Below are 19,035 nucleotides of genomic sequence, written 5' to 3'. Positions count from 1 at the left end.
CAAGGTTATTTTTAGTAAACTGTGAAGGAAACATCATTTGGTTTAGATTTTCCAGTTTATATTTTGTATTTTTGGGCCAATGAATTTTCTTCTCTGGGTTTCAGTATATTATTTGTAGGGCCTCAAAACACATGGGAAATGGTTTGTAAATCCAAAATAATTCCAAAATAAAGTTTATTAAAACTAAAAACAATATGGCTTGGTGTGGTGGCTCAAACCTGTAATCCCAGCACTTTGGGAGGCTGAGGTGGGAGGATTGCTTGAGGCCAGGAGTTCGAGACCGGCCTGGGCAATATAGTGAGACCTTGTCTCTACCAAAACCAAACCAAAACAAAACAAAACAAAAAACAAAGCCAGGCATGGTGGTGTGTGCCTGTAGTTCCAGCTACTTGGGAGGCTGAGGCAGGAGGATCACTTGAGGCCAGGAGCTTGAGAGACCTGTCTCTACAAAAAATTAAAATAAACAATAGAAACAGGCACTGAACCCTGGGCCCTCCCCGCTGGCCTTTGCAGTTCGCACTGATGCAGTACTCAAACTTCCCGAAGATCCACTTCACCTTCACCCAATTCCGGACCAGCCGGAGCCAGCAGAGCCTGGTGGATCCCATCGTCCAACTGAAAGGCCTGACATTCACAGCCACGGGCATCCTGCAAGTGGTGTAAGCACTCCCAACCCCGGCCTGCCAATGTGGCTGCCACCCCCACTTCCTAACCCTGGGTCAGCACAGCTCTTCTCAGAGGCTGAGGGAGGCTCCGGGGAAAGGGGCTACCAAGGGGCATGTCAGGGCTGCAGGGAAAACCTCCCCCCGGGGTGCTCCTGGCTGCCTCACTGCCGGTCTCCCTAATATAGGACGAGGCTCCTCTGCAGCTGTGCCTCCCCTTTGCCTGGTTCTGCAGAGCCTGGATCCCAGAACCCCTCCCCACCCCACAGCAGCCAGAGGCCCGGGCTTTGGCTCAGACACATCAGGCTTCCATCCTGGCTCCCCACGAGCTACTCTGGGTGTAACCCTGGGAGTGACGGGCTCTAAGTCTCAGTGACTCTCAGATGAGGATAAGCTCACAGCTTAGGATTGAGATCATGCGTATGGGGTGCTCAGCTCGGGGCACACAGGAGGTGTCAGATAAATGCCTGAGGTTTTATCAGAGAATGGAGCAGTCAGGGACTCAGGAATTGTCACCCAAGGTCGTCCTGGTGCCTTTCTCCCTACTCACCTCCTCCCCTGCATCCCTCACCCCTGCGCAACCCCTGTGCTACTCAGGCACTCACCATGGGCCTGCCTTATGCACATACGGTCTATGCCTAAAATGATGTAGGAGGTGGGGCCCCCGAGAAGGGCATGTGGTTCTTGTGGGAAGGAGCTGGGCTGAAGGTCGGGGATCCTTGGCTTCCTGCCATGGGATGCTGGGTTCCTTCCCATGGGGTGCTGCTAGAATTTGGCTTAAGCAAGAGATGCTCCTGCCAAACGCACCATCTTTACTTCTGGGAGGATCTTCTGCCTTGAACGGTGGCCCCCTGTGACTCAGCAACCCAGAGGAAGGCCTCCGTCTGTCCTGTAAGATTAAAGTAATACAGGAGTGTCCCCCTCCTGGAGTCTCCACCTCACCCCTCAAAGTTCTTCCAGTGGTGGGGCCTGGGAGAAAAAATGAATGAGGCAGAGGTGACCAAGTGGTTCTCACCAACTCCAGTGATGCTCTCAAGCCCAGAGTGCAGGGAGTTTCCCAGCAGCCTCTGCTCCCCAGAGCCAAGCCCATCTCAGGGCTGGACTCAGCCAAGGATTGGACCTCCCTGCTGCCGGCCCTTCCCTTCCCTTCCCTTCCCTTCTTCCCTTCCCTTCCCTTCCCTTCCCTTCCCTTCCCTTCCCTTCCCTTCCTCCCTTTCTCCTTCCCTCCTTTCTTTCTTCCCTCCTTTCTTTCTTCCCTTCCTCCCTTCTTCCCTTCCTCCTTTCCCTCCCTTCCCTCCTTCCTTCTCTCTCTCTCTCTCTTGTTTTTTTAGACAGAGTCTCACTCTGTCGCCCAGGCTGGAGTGCAATGGCACAATCTTGGATCACTGCAACCTCCATCTCCTGGGTTCAAGCGATTCTCCTGCCTCAGCTTCCCAAGTAGCTGGGATTACAAGTGCACACCACCATGCCCGGCGAATTTTTGTATTCCCAGTTCAAGCAATTCTCCTGCCTCAGACTCTGAGCAGCTGGGACTATAGGCCTGCACCACCACGCCTGGCTAATGTTTGTATTTTTAGTAGAGATGGGGTTTCACCATATTGGCCAGGCTGGTCTCGAACTCCTGACCTCAAGTGATCTGCCCACCTCGGCCTCCCAAATGCTGGGATTACAGGTGTGAGCCACCACACTCAGCCTCTTCCTTCTCTTCCTTCTTTTCTTCCCTTTCTTTCTTTTCTTCTTTTTTTAAAAAGAAGTTTTATTACAAAAAAAAAAAAAAAAAAAAAAAAGCAAAACCCAAATGGCAATAACAGTAAGGAAACTTTTTTAAAAAGAAGTATTATATTACCCACAGTCCCTCTAGTCAACCACCCTACAGTATTTTAGTAACATCAAGGGATACTTGCAAGTGAATCAATAAATCTCAGCCGCATAGCACAATGCCACTTCCATTCCCATCTTTATTCAGGCTTATTTTGTATGGTCACATTCAGGGCAGAAACTATTTTCATCCTGTTTGGGTTTTTTCCCCACCTCATCTAGGTCCACAATTTTTTGTTTTCCTTTTTTTTTTTTTTGAGATAGGTCTCACTCTGTTACCCAGGCTGGGGTGCAGTGGCACGATCATGGCTCACTGCAGCCTCCTCCTGACTCAACCTCCCGAGTTGGGATCACAAGTGCATGCCACCATATCTGGCTAATTTAAAAAAATATTTTTTGTAGAGACGGGGTCTTGCTATGTTGCCCGGGCTGGTCTTGAACTCTGGCCCTCGAGAGATCCTCCTGCCTCGGCCTCCCATACTGCTTTCCTTTGAAATGGCTGTGTCTACTAACAGGCTAGGTCATGACTGGCTAAACCCTTTCCCCAGTGTTGGATATTTGGGTTATTTCCAATATCATATTTGGCACCTGTGTGTATTTGCTCTGAGTTTATAGAGTTACATGAGCAGGCAGTTACTTTTTTTTTTTTTTTTGAGACAGAGTCTCACTGTCGCCCAGGCTGGAGTGCAATGGCGTGATCTCAGCTCACTGCAACCTCCGCCTCCCAGGTTCAAGCGATTCTCCTGCCTCAGACTCCTGAGTAGCTGGGACCACAGGCACGTGCCACAACACCCGGCTAAGTTTCGTATTTTTAGTAGAGATGGGGTTTCACCATGTTGGTCAGTCTGATCTCAAACTCCTGACCTCGTGATCCTCCCACCTTGGCCTCCTAAGGTGCTGGGATTACAGGTGTGGGCCACTGTGCCCGGCCGATAGGTACATGTTTAATTGTTTGTTACAGCTGTCATCTAATTAGTAGTCACCCACAGGCCATTCACTGTAAAAGCTTGACCTTGTTTAATCTTCGGGATAACCTGACACTACTTGTTTCAGTTATCTACTGTTGCCTAACAAACCATCCCCAAATTAAGTGGGTTAAACAACCCAGCACTAAGCTAGTGTCTGGTGCCTGGGGGGGATATGCTGGAAGGCAGGCTTGGTGGGGATGGCTGAGCCTCTTACTTCCGGTGGCCTTCTTCCATGTGACCACTCCATGGGTGCCTCCAATAGGGCAGCCAGAATTCTCTCATTGTGGCTCAGGGCTCCCAAAAGTGCAAAAGCAAAAGAAACCAAGGCTTCTGAGACCTATGATTGGCATGGTGTCACTTCCACCACATGCTGCTGATGAGAGTGGGACTCAGCGAGGCCAGGTCCACTGTGAGAGGGAACCAGGTGTGGTTCACTGGGGGCCATCTTTAGAGACAGCTACAGCACAGTCATCCTCATCATACATGGAGAGAGGCAGAGGCCTGGAGAGGTTAAGTCCCATCCCCAAAGTGTGTCTGACTCCAAAGCCCCTGCTTTGAACCACACTTCCTCTGGGGAAGAGAGCTCAGCCTTGGATAGAATTTAGAAACAAAGAATGTGACTTCCTTTATTATTGATCTAATTATGGTTTGTGTGGCTTTCAAAAATGGCCAAATTAGCTGGGCACGGTGGCTCACGCCTGTAATCCCAGCACTTTGGGAGGCTGAGGCTGGTGGATCACTTGAGGTCAGGAGTTTGAGATCAGCCTGACTAACATGGTAAAACCTCATCTCTACTAAAAATACAAAAATTAGCTGGTTATGGTGGTGGGTGCCTGTAATCCCAACTACTCAGGAGGCTGACGCAGGAGGATCGCTTGAACCCGGGAGGTGGAGGTTGCAGTGAACCGAGATCACGCCACTGCACTCCAGAGCCTGGGCATCAGAGTGAGACTCTGTCTCAAAAGAAAACCAAAAATGGCCAAATCAGTTCCTTAATATGCCTGATAGAATGTGAGGGTGCCAGGACTCCGCAGCCTCTCCAGATGAGAGCACGGCAAATGACGTCTTTCCAGTAGAGTCACATCTCAGTAGAGTCACATCTCAGTAGAGTCATCTTCCTTTCCTCCCTGACAGGACACAGCTATTTCATCATAAGAACGGGGCCCGCAAAAGTGCCAAGAAGATCCTCATTGTCATCACAGATGGGCAGAAATACAAAGACCCCCTGGAATACAGAGATGTCATCCCCCAGGCAGAGAAGGCTGGCATCATTCGCTACGCTATCGGGGTGCGCCTCTTCTTCACCCCTGCCCCAGGCTCAGCCTGCACCTCCTGCAGGTGCAGTGCTGCTGGGCTCCTCCTCCTCAGCTGCCTCTCTGCTGCAGGTGGGACGCGCTTTCCAGGAACCCACCGCCAGGCAGGAGCTGAACACCATCGGCTCAGCGCCTCCACAGGACCACGTGTTCAAGGTGGACAACTTTGCAGCCCTTAGCAGCATCCAGAAGCAGCTGCAGGAGAAGATCTATGCAGTTGAGGGTAAACGGGAGCAAGAGGGCTCCTGGGAGCCAAGGGGTCCCCACCCAATTGTCCCGCGCAGTCTTTTTTTTTTCTTTTTTTTCTTTTGAGATGGAGTCTCACTTTGTCCCTAGGCTGGAGTGCAGTGGCACGATCTTGGCTCACTGCAACCCCTACCTCCTGGGTTCAAGTGATTCTCCTGCCTCAGCCTCCCGAGTAGCTGGGATTACAGGCATGCGCCACCATGCCCAGCTAATTTTTGTATTTTTATTAGAGGTGGGGTTTTGCCATGTTGGCCAGTCTGGTCTCGAACTCCTGACCTCAGGTCATTCGACAACCTTAGCCTCTCAAAGTGCTGGGATTACAGGCATGAGCCACCGCTCCTGGCCTGTCCCGCGCAGTCTTGATGGGCCATTCCTGTTCACAACTCACTCAAAATTGCTTTCCAGAACCCAAGCCTCAGATCATGTTCTCCTCCCTGTGTTCTGAGTCCTCATGTGTCTCACGGCTTCTAGGAACTTCACTGACTTGTTTCCCTACAGGAACCCAGTCCAGGGCAAGCAGCTCCTTCCAGCATGAGATGTCCCAAGAAGGCTTCAGCGCAGCCCTCACAATGGTGGGTAGAGTCTGCCCTCAATCCACAGCTCTTGGATATCAATTCTGTGCCCACCCTGGGCTGGGAGCCAGACATAAACAAGATCAGACCCCGTCCTCAATTTCACCCTCTCGCTGGGGAGAGGCCTCCACGCTATATGTTAGGGGCCAGGAGCACAGCAGGGAAGAGGGTGGCCTGGGTTCCTGCTCTCAAGGATCACGTATTCTAGTGGAGGAGACAGTAAGCAAGAGCCTCTCAGACAGCACTGAGCATCAGGGTAGAGAAAGAGATGGCCAGAGGAGTCTCAGTAATGGAAAAGGCCAGCCCTGGACAAATCAGGGGAGACTGTTCTGGGCACGGGACAAAGCGAGTGCCAGGCGGACCTGGGTCCAGGTTCTCGGAGGGAGAGAGAGGGGCTTGCCAGAGCCCAGGGAGCCCAGGCAGCCTGGAAGGAGAGGGCTGGAGGCTGAGAAGGACCAGGTGGGATCAAAGATGTGGTTTCAAAGTGCATGTGTGTTCAAAGGATCCAGATTGGGCCGGGCACTGTGGCTCACGTCTGTAATCCCAGCACTTTGGGAGGCTGAGACGGGCGGATCACTTGAGGTCAGGAGTTTGAGAACAGCCTGGGCAACATAGTGAGACCCTGTCTCTACAAAACATTAAAAAATTAGCCAGGCATGGTGGCACGTGCCTGTGGTCTCAATTACTCAGGAGGGGATTGCATGAGTTCAGGAGTTCAAGACCGCAGCGAGCTATGATTGTGCCACTGCATCACAGCCCGCGTGACAGAGCAACAGCCTGTTTCAAAAAAAAAAAAAAAAAGGTGAAGTTGAAGTTGACTCTTACAGGGAGGGGAAATGAGCTGAGTCCCAGAAAACGAGAAGGGGAGGGAGGTGTCCCGGCCAAAGGCTTGATGTGCTTTGGAACAGAGGGAGGCTCCATGGCTTTGATGGGGAAGGGTCCTAGGTGCCACCGGAAGGGCCTTGGCGATGGTTTTCCAGCAGGGGTGGCTGCACATTTGGGTTTGGGGAAGCCTGGCACTGGGGCAGTAGACAGAGGGGCAGCGGTGAGCACAGTGGGGGCAGACAGGGCGGTGAGTGAGAGGAGAGTGAGCTGGCGGAGCAGTGGCTGTGGGGACAGAGGCTGCTGGTGAGGGCTGGGAAGACAGAGAAGAAAGGCCTGGATGGCAAGTGATGCGGGCGGCAGGCGTGTCTCTGGGACATACTGTCTTCCTGCTCCCGTCTCTGCTCAGCCCTGGAATTCTTTCCTCCCAGGATGGCCTCGTCCTGGGGGCTGTGGGGAGCTTTAGCTGGTCTGGAGGTGCCTTCCTGTACCCCCCAAATATGAGCCCCACCTTCATCAACATGTCTCAGGAGAATGTGGACATGAGGGACTCTTACCTCGGTGAGAAATGGCCAGGGGTTGGGGACAGGTGGGAGATGCACTGCCTGGGATGGGGTCCAGGGTTCTGGGGAGGGGAGATGGGGGCTGTGCTGCCCAGGGTGGGGGTCCAGGGTTCTGCGGAGGGGAGAAGGGGGCTGCGCTGCCTGAGGTGGGGTCTAGGGTTCTGGGGAGGGGAGATGGGGGCTGTGCTGCCCGGGGTGGGGTCCAGGGTTCTGGGTGGGGGGAATGGGGACCTTTGTGCTGAGGCCTGGGCCCCTCAGGTTACTCCACTGAGCTAGCCCTATGGAAGGGGGTGCAGAGCCTGGTCCTGGGGGCCCCCCGCTACCAGCACACCGGGAAGGCTGCCATCTTCACCCAGGTGTCCGGGCAGTGGAGGCTGAAGGCCGAAGTCACGGGGACGCAGGTTGGCTGTGACAGGAGCCAGAGGGGAAGATGAGGGTGGGGACCGTGGCTGGGGCCGGGGAGAGGATGGAGGGGCTTTGGGGGCCTTGGGGGAGGTCCTGGTACCTGAGGAGAGGTGGGACCTGCCCACAGGGCTGCCTCTGGCGGGGACAGGCAGCATGACCTAGGCTCTGCCCCCCAGATCGGCTCCTACTTCGGGGCCTCCCTCTGCTCCGTGGATGTGGACGGTGATGGCAACACTGACCTGATCCTCATCGGGGCCCCCCATTACTACGAGCAGACCCGAGGGGGCCAGGTGTCCGTGTGTCCCTTGCCCAGGGGGGTGAGTGGCTGATGGGACCTGGGCTGATTGGGGTCCGGTGTGGGTGGAGGGGTCGCCTGGGTCGGGGTCTGACACTGCTTGTGTTCAGCAGAGGGTGCAGTGGCAGTGTGAAGCTGTTCTCTGTGGGGAGCAGGGCCACCCCTGGGGCCGCTTTGGGGCAGCCCTGACAGTGTTGGGGGACGTGAATGGGGACAAGCTGTCGGACGTGGCCATTGGGGCCCCGGGAGAGCAGGAGAACCGGGGTGCTGTCTACCTGTTTCACGGAGCCTCAGAATCCAGCATCAGCCCCTCCCACAGCCAGGTGAGGCCCCTGTCTTCAGCCTCTTCCAGTCCCAGCTCTTTCCCATGTCCTGAGTTCACTGAACGCAGCCTCCTGTCTCTGTCACCATTCCCTTCCTTGTTTCAGTGGTTCATCAGCTAAGCACACGTCATCTCTCTTCTCTCCTCTGTTCTGGAAAGCCTTCCATCTGTGTGGGCAGCTTAATGGTTAGGAGAGCAGGCTTTGAGGTCAGAGGTCAGTTCAGATCCCTGGCCTGGCCAGCCATCCTGAGCTGTGTGGCCTTAGGCAGGTGACTGACAGCCTTGGTCAGCCTTAGTTTCTTTCTATAAAATGCAGAAATGATAAAACCAACTCCTTAGTCTTCTTGTAGAAACAACAGAGAGTGCTAAGGCAATCACCACTGCACTCACTGAAGGTTCACGAGTGACCTGACCAGTGATGAATACACAAATATATTCTACGCCTATTATTATGCTCTTACTTCCTCACCAACCTTTACTCTCATGACGGGTCGGACCCAAAGAGCCCCCTTCTCTGTTTGGGGAGCCCAAGGTCCTCACCCTGTTTGCTTTCTGTCTTTTTTTTTTTTTTTTTGAGACAGTCTCACTCTGTCGCCCAGGCTGGAGTGCAGTGGCGTAATCTTGGCTCACTGCAACCTCTGCCTCCTGGGTTCAAGCAATTCTCCTGCCTCAGCCTCCCGAGTGGCTGAGATTACAGGTGTGGGCCACCATACCTGGCTAATTTTTGTATTTTTAGTAGAGATGGGGTTTCACCACGTTGGTCAGGCTGATCTGCTCGCCTCAGCCTCCCGAAGTGCTGGGATTACAAGCGTGAGCCACCCGGCCTATTTGTTTTCAATTTCTATCCCCACATCCACATCTGTCCTTTCCAATTTCTCTCTTCAGATCCTCTTTCACCACAATCTCTTTTCCAAATCTCTCTTCTCAAACTTTTCACATCGCCTCCCTTTGACTTCCGCCTCTCCCATCTCTCTGGCCAGCGGGTCGCTGGAAAGATGAGCAAATGGAAGCACAGAAAGATTGAGTCCTTGCCCACGGCCTCGTGGTTCATACGTGGAGGAGTCAGAACTGGAACTAGAGACTGATTGAATGAATGACACTTGGGTCACCAGGACACCCTTCTGATCTCCACTCCTATATCTGTTTCTTAGCAATCATCTCCCGACTCCTACCTTCTCTTTTCAGGCTCTTCTTGGTGACATCTGTTCACAACTCACCCCTTCTCTCCCTTTCCCACGGTCCTACCTCCATATTCCCCTTGTTACTTATTTCCAACTTCTTCCCCCACCTTCCAGCCTGATTCACACTTTTCTCTTCTGGCCAGCGGATCGCCGGCTCCCAACTCTCCCCCAGGCTGCAGTATTTTGGGCAGGCGCTGAGCGGGGGTCAGGACCTCACCCAGGACGGACTGATGGACCTGGCCGTGGGGGCCCGGGGCCAGGTGCTCCTACTCAGGTAGCAACTCCCCAACATCCTGCCCTCCCGTGCTGTGTCTGATTCACTGGTGCTGGCCCCCCCTGCCTTGTTATCTTCCCAGAGGCCAGTGTTCTGTCCTCCCCACTACCCTGCCCCTCAGGAGTCTGCCAGTGCTGAAAGTGGGGGTGACCATGAGATTCAGCCCCGGAGAGGTGGCCAAGTCTGTGTACTGGTGCTGGGAAGAGGGGCCCAGTGCCCTGGAAGCTGGGGACGCCACCATCTGTCTCACCATCCAGAAAAGCTCACTGGACCAACTAGGTGTGTTTCCCCCATAAAGGTGCCCCGGCCCCTCATCCCATTAGGGGCCCCAATGCCATCCTGAGGATGGGATGGGCCCAGGAACCAATCTCACCTCCACATCCACTCAACACCTGTGCCAGAAACCTGGCTCATTCTCTCCTCTCTTCCTCACACCTGGGCCTGTGGGTTCTGTCTCCAGGGTTAACCTTAAGTCCACCCAGTTTTCTCCTGAGCCCCAGCCGCTGCCTTCCCCCAGCCCCTGATTCCCTTCCACCTACACCAAAGTCATGACATGAAGCAGTTACCATATCCCTTCTTGTACCCTCCCACCCATTTTCCACCGAGGAACTAGAGTCGACTGGTCCTAAAATGTAAATCTGGGCTCCTCACTCCCCTGAGTAACCCCCGCTTGCATTTACAAAGACCCCAGTCCTTCCCTCCAATGCCCTCTCTGACTTGGCCTCCTGGCCTCTCTGGCCTCACGGCATCCCACTCTTCCTTACTAGGCACGCTTTTTGCAAATGCGCCAGCTTCGCTCTCCCTTCCAGTCTTAGGCCCTGTCTCCACGGTCCCAGACGTTCTCCCCACTCCTCACCTGGTTCCTGCTCATTCTCTGGGTGGCTGCTTAGCCATGGTCCATCTGGGATGGCAGCCTGGCCAGGTCCAGCGAGTATGCTATCCTTAGAACCACAGGAGAGCCTCCCCTTGCACTGATCACGCTGTGACATCACGGCCCATGTGCTTGGTTTCTCTCTTAGATTGTGAGCTTCGTGAGAGTGGGGCCATATCCATCTAGCTAGCTAATCTATCATCTATCTACCAAATCTATCATCTATCTATTATCTATTAATCTAATCTATCACCTATCTAATCTATCATCTATCTACCCATCTATCACCTATTATCTATCATCTATCTATCTGATCTATCACCTATCTAATCTCTCATCTACCAAATCTATCATCTATTATCTATCATCTATCACCTGTTTAATCTATCATCTATCTATTATCTAGCCAGCCAGCCAGCCATCCATCCATCCATCCATCCATCCATCCATCCATCATCCATCTGTCCATTTATCTTCTCCACATGTATCCCCAGCACGTGGTACAGTTCATGGCCTGTAAAAGTGTCCGGCAAACACGTATTGTATGAACAAATAAATGAAAACAGAGCATTCTAGGTTATTTCTGCCTTTTCATTTTCCACTCTGCCCTGCACTTCAGGTGACGTCCAAAGCTCTGTCAGGTTTGATCTGGCACTGGACCCAGGACGTCTGACTTCTCGTGCCATTTTCGATGAAACCAAGAACCCGACTTTGACTCGAAGAAAAACCCTGGGACTGGGGGTTCACTGTGAAACCCTGAAGCTGCTTTTGAAAGTGAGGACTTCGGGTTCTGAGAAGGGGGAGGGAGGAGGAGCCCAAGGGTGGCCTGGAGCACCCCCGTTCTCTGCTGAGCGAGGTGGGAAGGGTTAGGATGTTGGGGCTGGAGAGAGGAAAGCTGGGGCAGGAGAACCTGGCTCCACCTCTTGGAGGGGCACTGTCAGGGCAGTGGGGAGTGGATGCAGTGCAGGAGGACTTGTGGTGGAGCGCAGAGGACTGCAGGTTCTTGAAAGCCTGTTCTCCCTCAGGATTGTGTGGAGGACGTGCTGAGCCCCATCATTCTGCACCTCAACTTCTCGCTGGTGAGAGAGCCCATCTCCTCCCCACAGAACCTGCGCCCTGTGCTGGCCATGGGCTCACAAGACCTCTTCACTGCTTCTGTGAGTTTTCCAATGAAGTCCCAGGGATGTCCTGACTTCATCTTGTCTCCACGCACTTAAGAATCCACTGTAGCTCCCAATCACCCAACCACATCCAGCCCAGAAACCTGACTCCAGTCTCTCCCCTCCTCCTCACACCCAGGCCTGTGGGTTCTGTCTCCAGGACTGACCTGAAGTCCACCCCATTCTCCTCCTGGTCCCAGCTGCTGCTTCCCCCAGCCCCTCGATTCTCTCCTCCCTACACCAGAGTCAACACAAAGTGGTTCCCATATCTATTCCTGTACCCTCCCACCCATTTTCCATAGAGGAGCTAGAGTCAACTGGCCCTAAAATGCAAATCTAGGCTTTTCAATCCCCTGCGTAATCCCCCTTGCATTTACAAAGACCCCGGTCCTTCCCTCTGATGTCCTCTCTGACTTGGCCTCCTGGCCTCTCTGGCTTCACAGCATCCCACTCCCCCTTACTAGGCATGCTTTTAGTAAATGCACCAGCCTTGCTCTCCCTTCTGGTCTTAGGCCCTGCTTCCACCTCACATCCCAGGCGGTTCCCACTTTTCCCTAGCACAGTGTCTCTTGTTCATTCCCATATCCCTCCCAAGTTTCCTCATTCCTACCTCTGTGCCTTTGTTCCTTTCTCGCCCCTCATTTGGAAAACACTGCCTTCTGCCTTCTCTTCCCCTCTCCCCACGAAGCTCCAGCCTCACCTCCCTCTCTTCTGAAGGCCACACTCAGCAGCTGCCGCTCCTTCTCTGGTCCCTGTTACACCAAGGTGGTGCCACAGCAGGTATCACACAGCTGTTATAACCATCTGCATCTACATTTGAGGCTGTCTTGGGACTGTAGTTTCCTTGAGCATAGGAACCATGTTGAATTTGCCTGTCGTTTCCACCTTCCCTCAGCCCTCACCCAACCCAGAACCTGCACAATTATTGGCACTTAATAATGTTTGTGGAATAATTGTTCCAGGATAAGCTGGATGTGACTCAACCGAACTTTCTGTCCCTTGAAGCCAAGGATCTTGTCCTATCTTTCTTTTATATGCCAACCTCCAAACCGCACCTGCGCCCCTTGTTGGTGTCCAGCAAAGTGCTGGGGGCAGTGGCTTAGTAATGCTCAATGTTGGTGGGTGCTTCTAAGGAGGGTCTTGGAGAAAGACTAAGACGTCAGATGGGAACAGAATGTACTGTTTTGCTGCAGCTCCCCTTTGAGAAGAACTGTGGGCAAGATGGCCTCTGTGAAGGGGACCTGGGTGTCACCCTCAGCTTCTCAGGGTGAGCTGTAACTCCTTTCATATCCAGACACTCGGGCTTCCGAGTCCCCCATCCTCCTGGGATGCTTGTGCTGCTCTCTGGCTCTCTTTCTAACAAAAGTGATGTTGACTGGGATGTTATTGGCCCAGAGTTTCCAGGGCTGCCCTGCCTTTCCCAGTTCCCGTCTATTTCCAGTGGAGTCCCACTCCCAGCCTTTCCGTTCAGTGGAGTTCCACTCCCAGTCCTTTCCCTTCAGCCTGAAGATCCTGACCGTGGGGAGCTCCCTGGAGCTCAATGTGATTGTGACTGTGTGGAATGCGGGCGAGGATTCCTATGGAACTGTGGTCAGCCTCTACTACCCAGCAGGGCTGTCCCACCGACGGGTGTTGGGAGCCCAGGTAACAACTGCTGTAGGCTCTAGTGGGAGGGGGCCTCTCCCCTGCCCTGTAGCCCTGGGAGTTACAGAGTGTTCTTCAAAATTCTTCTGTGATGATATGTACTCTCTCTCTCTCTCTCTGTCTGTCTCTCTCACACACACACACACACACACAGAGAGAGAATGAGAAAGTGCATAAAGCATATATACAGTTTAATGAATAATATTAAACAAACCATAGAGTTAACATCCAGGTCAAGAAATAAATCGCTGCTAGTATCCCCAGAACCCCCTCCCCGTGTACCTTTCCCTATCACAGCTCCATCCTCTCCCCAAAGGTCATCACTATTCTGACTTTGTGGTCATCACTTCCTTGTATTTCTCCCTCTCTCCCTCCGTCCCTCCCTTCCTCCCTCTCTTGTGTTTTTTTGTTTTGTTTTGTTTTTTGTTTTTTGTTTTTTTTTGAGAAGGAGTCTTACTCTGTCACCCAGGCTGGAGTGCAGTGGCACAACCACCACTCACTGCTGCAGCCTAGACCTGCTGGGCTCAAGCAATTCTCCCACCTCCGCCTTCTGAGTAGCTGGGACTACAGGTGCATACCACTACGCCCAGCTAATTTTTAATTTATTTACTTTTTATTTTTATTTCTTTTAGAGACAGGGTCTCACCATGCTGCCCAGGCTGGTCTCAAACTGCTGGGCTCAAGCAGTCCTCCCGCCTCAGCCTCCCAAAGTTCTGAGATTACAGGCGTGAGCCACCGCACCTGACCATGTTTTTTCTGTGTGTGGGCTTGTTTAAGAAACACTTCCAGGTTATGAAAATAGCCCCCTATATTATCTTCCAAAAGCTTCATGGTTTTGCTTTTTCACATTTAAGTCTTTAATTCAGTTGGAATTTATTTTAATTTATGGAGTGGGGTAGGGATCCAATTTATTTTTCTTCTTTCTTCTTTCTCCTCTTCTTCCTCTTGTTCTTTCTTTACTTTTTTTTGTTTGTTTGTTTGGGTCAATTTTCCTGGCATTGATGGAAATTGATTGAAAAGTCTGTCCTTGGCTGGGTGAGGTGGCTCACACCTGTAATTCCAGCACTTTGGGAGGCCAAGGCTGGTGGATCACCTGAGGTCAGGAGTTTGAGACCAGCCTGGCCAACATGGTGAAACCCCATCTCTACTAAAAATACAAAAATATTAGCCAGGCATGGCAGCAGGCACCTGTAATCCCAACTACTTGAGAGGCTGAGGCAGGAGAATTGCTTGAACCTGGGAGGTGGAGGTTGCAGTGGACCATGCACTCCATTGCACTCCAGCCTGGGTGACAAGAGTGAGAATCCGTCTCAAAAAAAAAAGAAAAGTCTGTCCTTTTCCCTACTGCTCTGCAGTGTCACCATTGCTGTGTATCAAGCCCACACATGCATGCGGGTAACTTTTTAAAATTCATTCTCCTTTCCTAGAAGCAGCCCCATCAGCGTGCCCTGCGCCTGGCATGTGAGACAGTGCCCACTGAGGACGAGGGCCTGAGGAGCAGCCGCTGCAGCATCAACCACCCCATCTTCCATGAGGGCTCTAACGTCAGTGCTTCCCCCGAAATCCCCATCACTGTCCTCCCTTGTCCCAATCCGTCCCTCACTCCACCATGCCCTTCCTTTTATCCCCATTCTTTCCTTCTCCTTCCCTCAGGGCACCTTCATAGTCACATTCGATGTCTCCTACAAGGCCACCCTGGGAGACAGGATGCTTATGAGGGCCAGTGCAAGCAGGTGGGTACAGGCCAGGGTGCCCCCACCCTCCATCTCATGCCCCGGCTAGAGACCCCTCTCCTGGATTCCTTCCCATTGGTCCCCCCTTTCTTTCTCTAGCGAGAACAATAAGGCTTCAAGCAGCAAGGCCACCTTCCAGCTGGAGCTCCCGGTGAAGTATGCAGTCCACACTGTGATCAGCAGGTGCCCAGTCCCTGGCCCTCCCCGTGGACCTCTGGCCTTCCTCTACGCCTGGTACTCCCTCTGAGTCCCAGCTTGCTCTTCCAATGATGCACATCTAAGCTCTCCTATTTTGGGATGCCTTTGTGGGTGAACAGCCATATATAATAACGCTTATGCTGCATAAACATGTTTCTGGGCTGGACGTGGTAGCTCACGCCTGTAATCTCAGCACTTTGGGAGGCTGAGGCAGGTGGTTCAACTGAGGTCAGGAGTTCGAGACCAGTTTGGCCATCACGGTGAAACTCCATCTCTACTAAAAATACATAATTAATTAGTTGGGCGTGGTGGCGTGTGCCTGTAATTCCAGCTACTCCGGAGACTGAGGCAGGAGAATCACTTGAATCCGGGTGGCGGAGGTTGCAGTGAGCAGAGATCATGCCACTGCACTCCAGCCTGGGTGACAGAGTGAGCCTTGGTAAAAAAAAAAAAAAAAAAAAAATTAGCTGGACATAGTGGCGCATGCCTGTAATCCCAGCTACTCAGGAGGCTGAGGCCAGAGAATCTCTTGAACCCGGCAGGTGGAGGTTGCAGTGAGCTGAGATCACGCCACTGCACTCCAGCCTGGGCAACAGAGCAAGATTCTGTCTCAAAAAAAAAAAAAAAAAAAAAAGGTGTTTTTGTCAACAATGGACCCACATTTACTATGGATGGTCTCCTAAAATTATAATGGAGTTGAAAAATCTCCTAGGTATGCCATAACAGTTGTAACATTGTAGTGCAACTCGTTGCCTTTTTATGTCTAGATACACAAATACTTTCCATTGTGTTACAACTGCCTACAATATCCAGTACAGTAACATGCTGCACAGGTTTGTAGCCCAGGAGCAATAGGCTACACCATATCACCTAGCTGTGCAGTAGGCTCTACCATCTAGGTTTCCATAAGTGTAACCTATGATGTTTGCACAAGGATGAAATTGCCTAAGGCTAGGCGCAGTGGCTCAAACCTGTAATCCCAGCACTTTGGGAAGCTGAGGCAGGTGGATCACCTGAGGTCAGGAGTTCAAGACCAACCTAGCCAACATGGTGAAACCTTGTCTCTACTAAAAATGCAAACATTAGCCCAGTGCAGTGGCACATGCCTGTAATCCCAGCTACTGGGGAGGCTGAGGCAAAAGAATCGCTTGAACTTGGGAGGCAGAGATTGCAGTAAGCTGAGATCGTGCCGCTGCACTCCAGCTCGAGGGTAACACAGGAAGACTGTGTCTCAAAAAAAAAAAAAAAAAAAAAAAAAAAAAGAAAAGAAAAAAAGAAAAAGAAATTGCCTTACGATTAATTTCTCGGAATGTATCCTTGGTGTATTTGTACCCTAATAATATATACCATAGCTCTTGCTGCTTCTCTCAAACCGACTTGCTGGTGGGACACACACACTTTGCCACGGCTGTGCCTTTCTTTTCCCCCTCTGCCTCCAAAAGGAAGGCTTCCTTTTTTAACATGAAACACATCCTGTCCTTTGTATTAAATGTGAATGTGCTGAAGCAAAGCTGCTAGATGGAGATCAAGACTTTTCTGAGCACCCTGAATTGGGGAGCTTGTGCCCAACAGGATATGGTCTGTCACCACACAGCAGAAAGGAAAGGTCGGGTTTCTATAAAACTCAGAGTGGGGCAGAGGTGTGAGAAACTGTTGGGAAGGTCTCTAAGAGCCCGGCCGAGGCAGCGCAGGAAGGGCAAGTGTAGGGCTGAAGGCAAGAGGGCACTTCAGGTGGGTACAGGCGCAGGGGCAGGCCAGACTGGACGCAGAGCAAGGCATCCCACACACTGGGCTGAAAGCCTGTAACATTGCTGTGGGACAGAGTTTGCTGCTATTGTTTTTTTTTTTTTTTTTTTTGAGACAGTCTTGCTCTGTCACCCAGGCTGGAGTTCATTGGTGCAATCTGGGCTCACCACAACCTCCACCTCCCAGGTTCAAGCGATTCTCCTGCCTCAGCCTCCCAAGTAGCTGGGATTACAGGCATGCACCACCACGCCTGGCTAATTTTGTATTTTTAGTAGAGACAGGGTTTCTTCACATTGGTCAGGCTGGTCTCGAACTCCCGACCTCAGGTGATCTGCCCACCATGGCCTCCCAAAGTGCTGGGATTACAGGTGTGAGCCACCACACCTGGCTGCTGTTGCTTCTGATGTATTAAGTTGTTAGGGGAAGGAACGAGGGAGATCAAGCAGTGTCATTGTCTTTTCAAGTCACACGTACGTTTCCTTTTCTATCCACAGGGAAATACTTACAATAAGAGCTTACAGTTATATGTACCCATGTCAGGCATCGTTGTATGTTGCTGTTGTTTTAAGGTGGTTTTCTTGCATCATCTTAAGTACTTTATATGTATTTACATTTATTTAATCCTCACAATAATTATATTGTTAACCCGATTTTCATCAACAAAGACATCAATAAGTGAAATACTTTGTTCCTGTCAATCTCCAAGTGAGCAGCAGAACCAGGAATCAGACCCAGACAGTTTGGCTGCAGAGCCCATGCCTATGCCGTATATGGCATGCCTCTCCAAGCACTGGGGAAAGCTGAGTGGTTTACTTCGATCTGAAAACAGGCTTAGGCTGCACATGGTGGCTCATGCCTGTAATTCCAGCACTTTAGGAGGCCGAGTGCTGGGATTACGGGCATGGATGGGAGGATGGCTTGAACCCAGGAGTTCAAGACCAGCCTGGGCAACATACCGAGACTCCATCTCTACCCAAAAAAAATTTAAAATGAAAATAAAATAAAATGTTAAAAATGAAAAGAGGCTTAGAACTAGATTTTAAGGTGAGAAAACAGAAGCACAGAGAGAAGGGTTTCGGGTGGGAGGCACAGAGGAAAACCGGCATACTTAGGGAAAAATAAACCCCTAAGATTTATGGAGGACTCCCTGTGTGCTGGGCACTACCAAGCCCTGGTCACAACTCTACTACAGGGAGGTGCTATGGTTCGCATCCCCATTTTAAAGAGTGAAAAGCTACAGGTTCCAGAGACGTGAAGCGGCTTGCCTCAGTGACTCAGGTAGGAAGTGGTCGACCTGAGATGTGAACCCAGGCAGTTTGACACTGGAGTCCGTGTTTTTAGTCATCAGGCTGATGGGGGGTGGACTGCTGGAGCCGTTTCTGTGCGGCTGGTCTGGCTGCTGCGTGCGAGGTGCAGGCCCCTCTGCTGCTCTGCTTACTTTTGCTTTTTGTTTGTTTGTTTTGAGACAGGGTCTCACTCTGTTGCCCAGGCTGGAGGGGAGTGGTGTGAACGTAGCTCACTGCAGCCTCGACCTCCCAGGCTCAAGCAATCCTCCTGCTTCAGCCTCCTGAGTAGCTGGGACCACAGGCGTGTGCCACCACGTGCAGCTAATGTTTGTATTTTTTTTTTTTTTTGCAGAAATGAGGTCTCTCTATGTTGCCCAGGCCAGTCTTGAACTCCTGAGCTCAAGCGATCCTCCTGCCTTAGCCTCTCTAAGTGTTGGGATTACAGGCGTGAGCCACCTCGCCTGGCCAGCTTGCTCCTTATTACTAAAACCAGGGAGTATGGCTTAACTTGAACCCCCAGTGCCAACCACACAGCCTGTGTTTGCTGAAGGAAGTCTGGGTGGAAAGACCCCACCTGCCTTCTGGAACACTGATGTCCCTTCCATAGGCTTGTGCACAGGCACCATCTTCCTTCACGTTTACTCACCTGCCCCAGGACAGCCGAATCTGTTTTCTTCATTCCCACCATGAAGGGGCCCTCACTCCATGTCTTCCTGAGTGATCCAGCTCTCCTTCCTAGAGTCCCCTTAGGCTAACTTGTTCTGCTGCAATCTCTGTAAGCATTACCAGAGGCCAACCACTACCTATTAGAGAAAGCAATGCAAACGCCTTTGCCCCATGTAGGAGAGGTGAGGTTTAAGTTGGGTTTTTAAGTGTAAATTTCCAAAATGGGAGATAGTAAGAACATTCCAAGGAGAAGAGCTTGAGCAAACTCATGAGACTATGAAAGAGCCAGA

The 19,035-nt window shown here is 51.7% G+C and overlaps 2 protein-coding genes across 2 annotated transcripts in view; one reads left to right on the top strand and one right to left on the bottom strand.

Moving 5' to 3' along the window:
• Nucleotides 1-19,035, bottom strand: part of VKORC1 (vitamin K epoxide reductase complex subunit 1) — a 502,856-nt gene that overhangs the window by 338,169 nt on the left and 145,652 nt on the right. The gene's annotated exons all lie outside the window — the stretch shown is intronic.
• The window catches only part of ITGAD (integrin subunit alpha D), a 31,543-nt gene that overhangs the window by 9,094 nt on the left and 3,414 nt on the right, over nucleotides 1-19,035 (top strand). Inside the window, exons 7-23 of the mRNA XM_050773459.1 lie at nucleotides 514-659; nucleotides 4,583-4,736; nucleotides 4,834-4,984; nucleotides 5,506-5,579; nucleotides 6,833-6,962; nucleotides 7,223-7,365; nucleotides 7,546-7,686; nucleotides 7,778-7,987; nucleotides 9,311-9,441; nucleotides 9,563-9,720; nucleotides 10,932-11,086; nucleotides 11,338-11,469; nucleotides 12,666-12,739; nucleotides 12,975-13,116; nucleotides 14,544-14,660; nucleotides 14,770-14,849; nucleotides 14,949-15,032. Of these exons, the coding sequence (XP_050629416.1) occupies nucleotides 514-659; nucleotides 4,583-4,736; nucleotides 4,834-4,984; nucleotides 5,506-5,579; nucleotides 6,833-6,962; nucleotides 7,223-7,365; nucleotides 7,546-7,686; nucleotides 7,778-7,987; nucleotides 9,311-9,441; nucleotides 9,563-9,720; nucleotides 10,932-11,086; nucleotides 11,338-11,469; nucleotides 12,666-12,739; nucleotides 12,975-13,116; nucleotides 14,544-14,660; nucleotides 14,770-14,849; nucleotides 14,949-15,032 (2,222 nt within the window). The remainder of the gene's footprint in view (nucleotides 1-513; nucleotides 660-4,582; nucleotides 4,737-4,833; nucleotides 4,985-5,505; nucleotides 5,580-6,832; nucleotides 6,963-7,222; nucleotides 7,366-7,545; nucleotides 7,687-7,777; nucleotides 7,988-9,310; nucleotides 9,442-9,562; nucleotides 9,721-10,931; nucleotides 11,087-11,337; nucleotides 11,470-12,665; nucleotides 12,740-12,974; nucleotides 13,117-14,543; nucleotides 14,661-14,769; nucleotides 14,850-14,948; nucleotides 15,033-19,035) is intronic.

Source organism: Macaca thibetana, chromosome 20, assembly GCF_024542745.1.
Source record: "Macaca thibetana thibetana isolate TM-01 chromosome 20, ASM2454274v1, whole genome shotgun sequence".
NCBI lineage: Eukaryota > Metazoa > Chordata > Mammalia > Primates > Cercopithecidae > Macaca > Macaca thibetana.
Note: the sequence above shows the minus strand (reverse complement) of the source record. Positions and strands in the feature narration are given on the sequence as shown.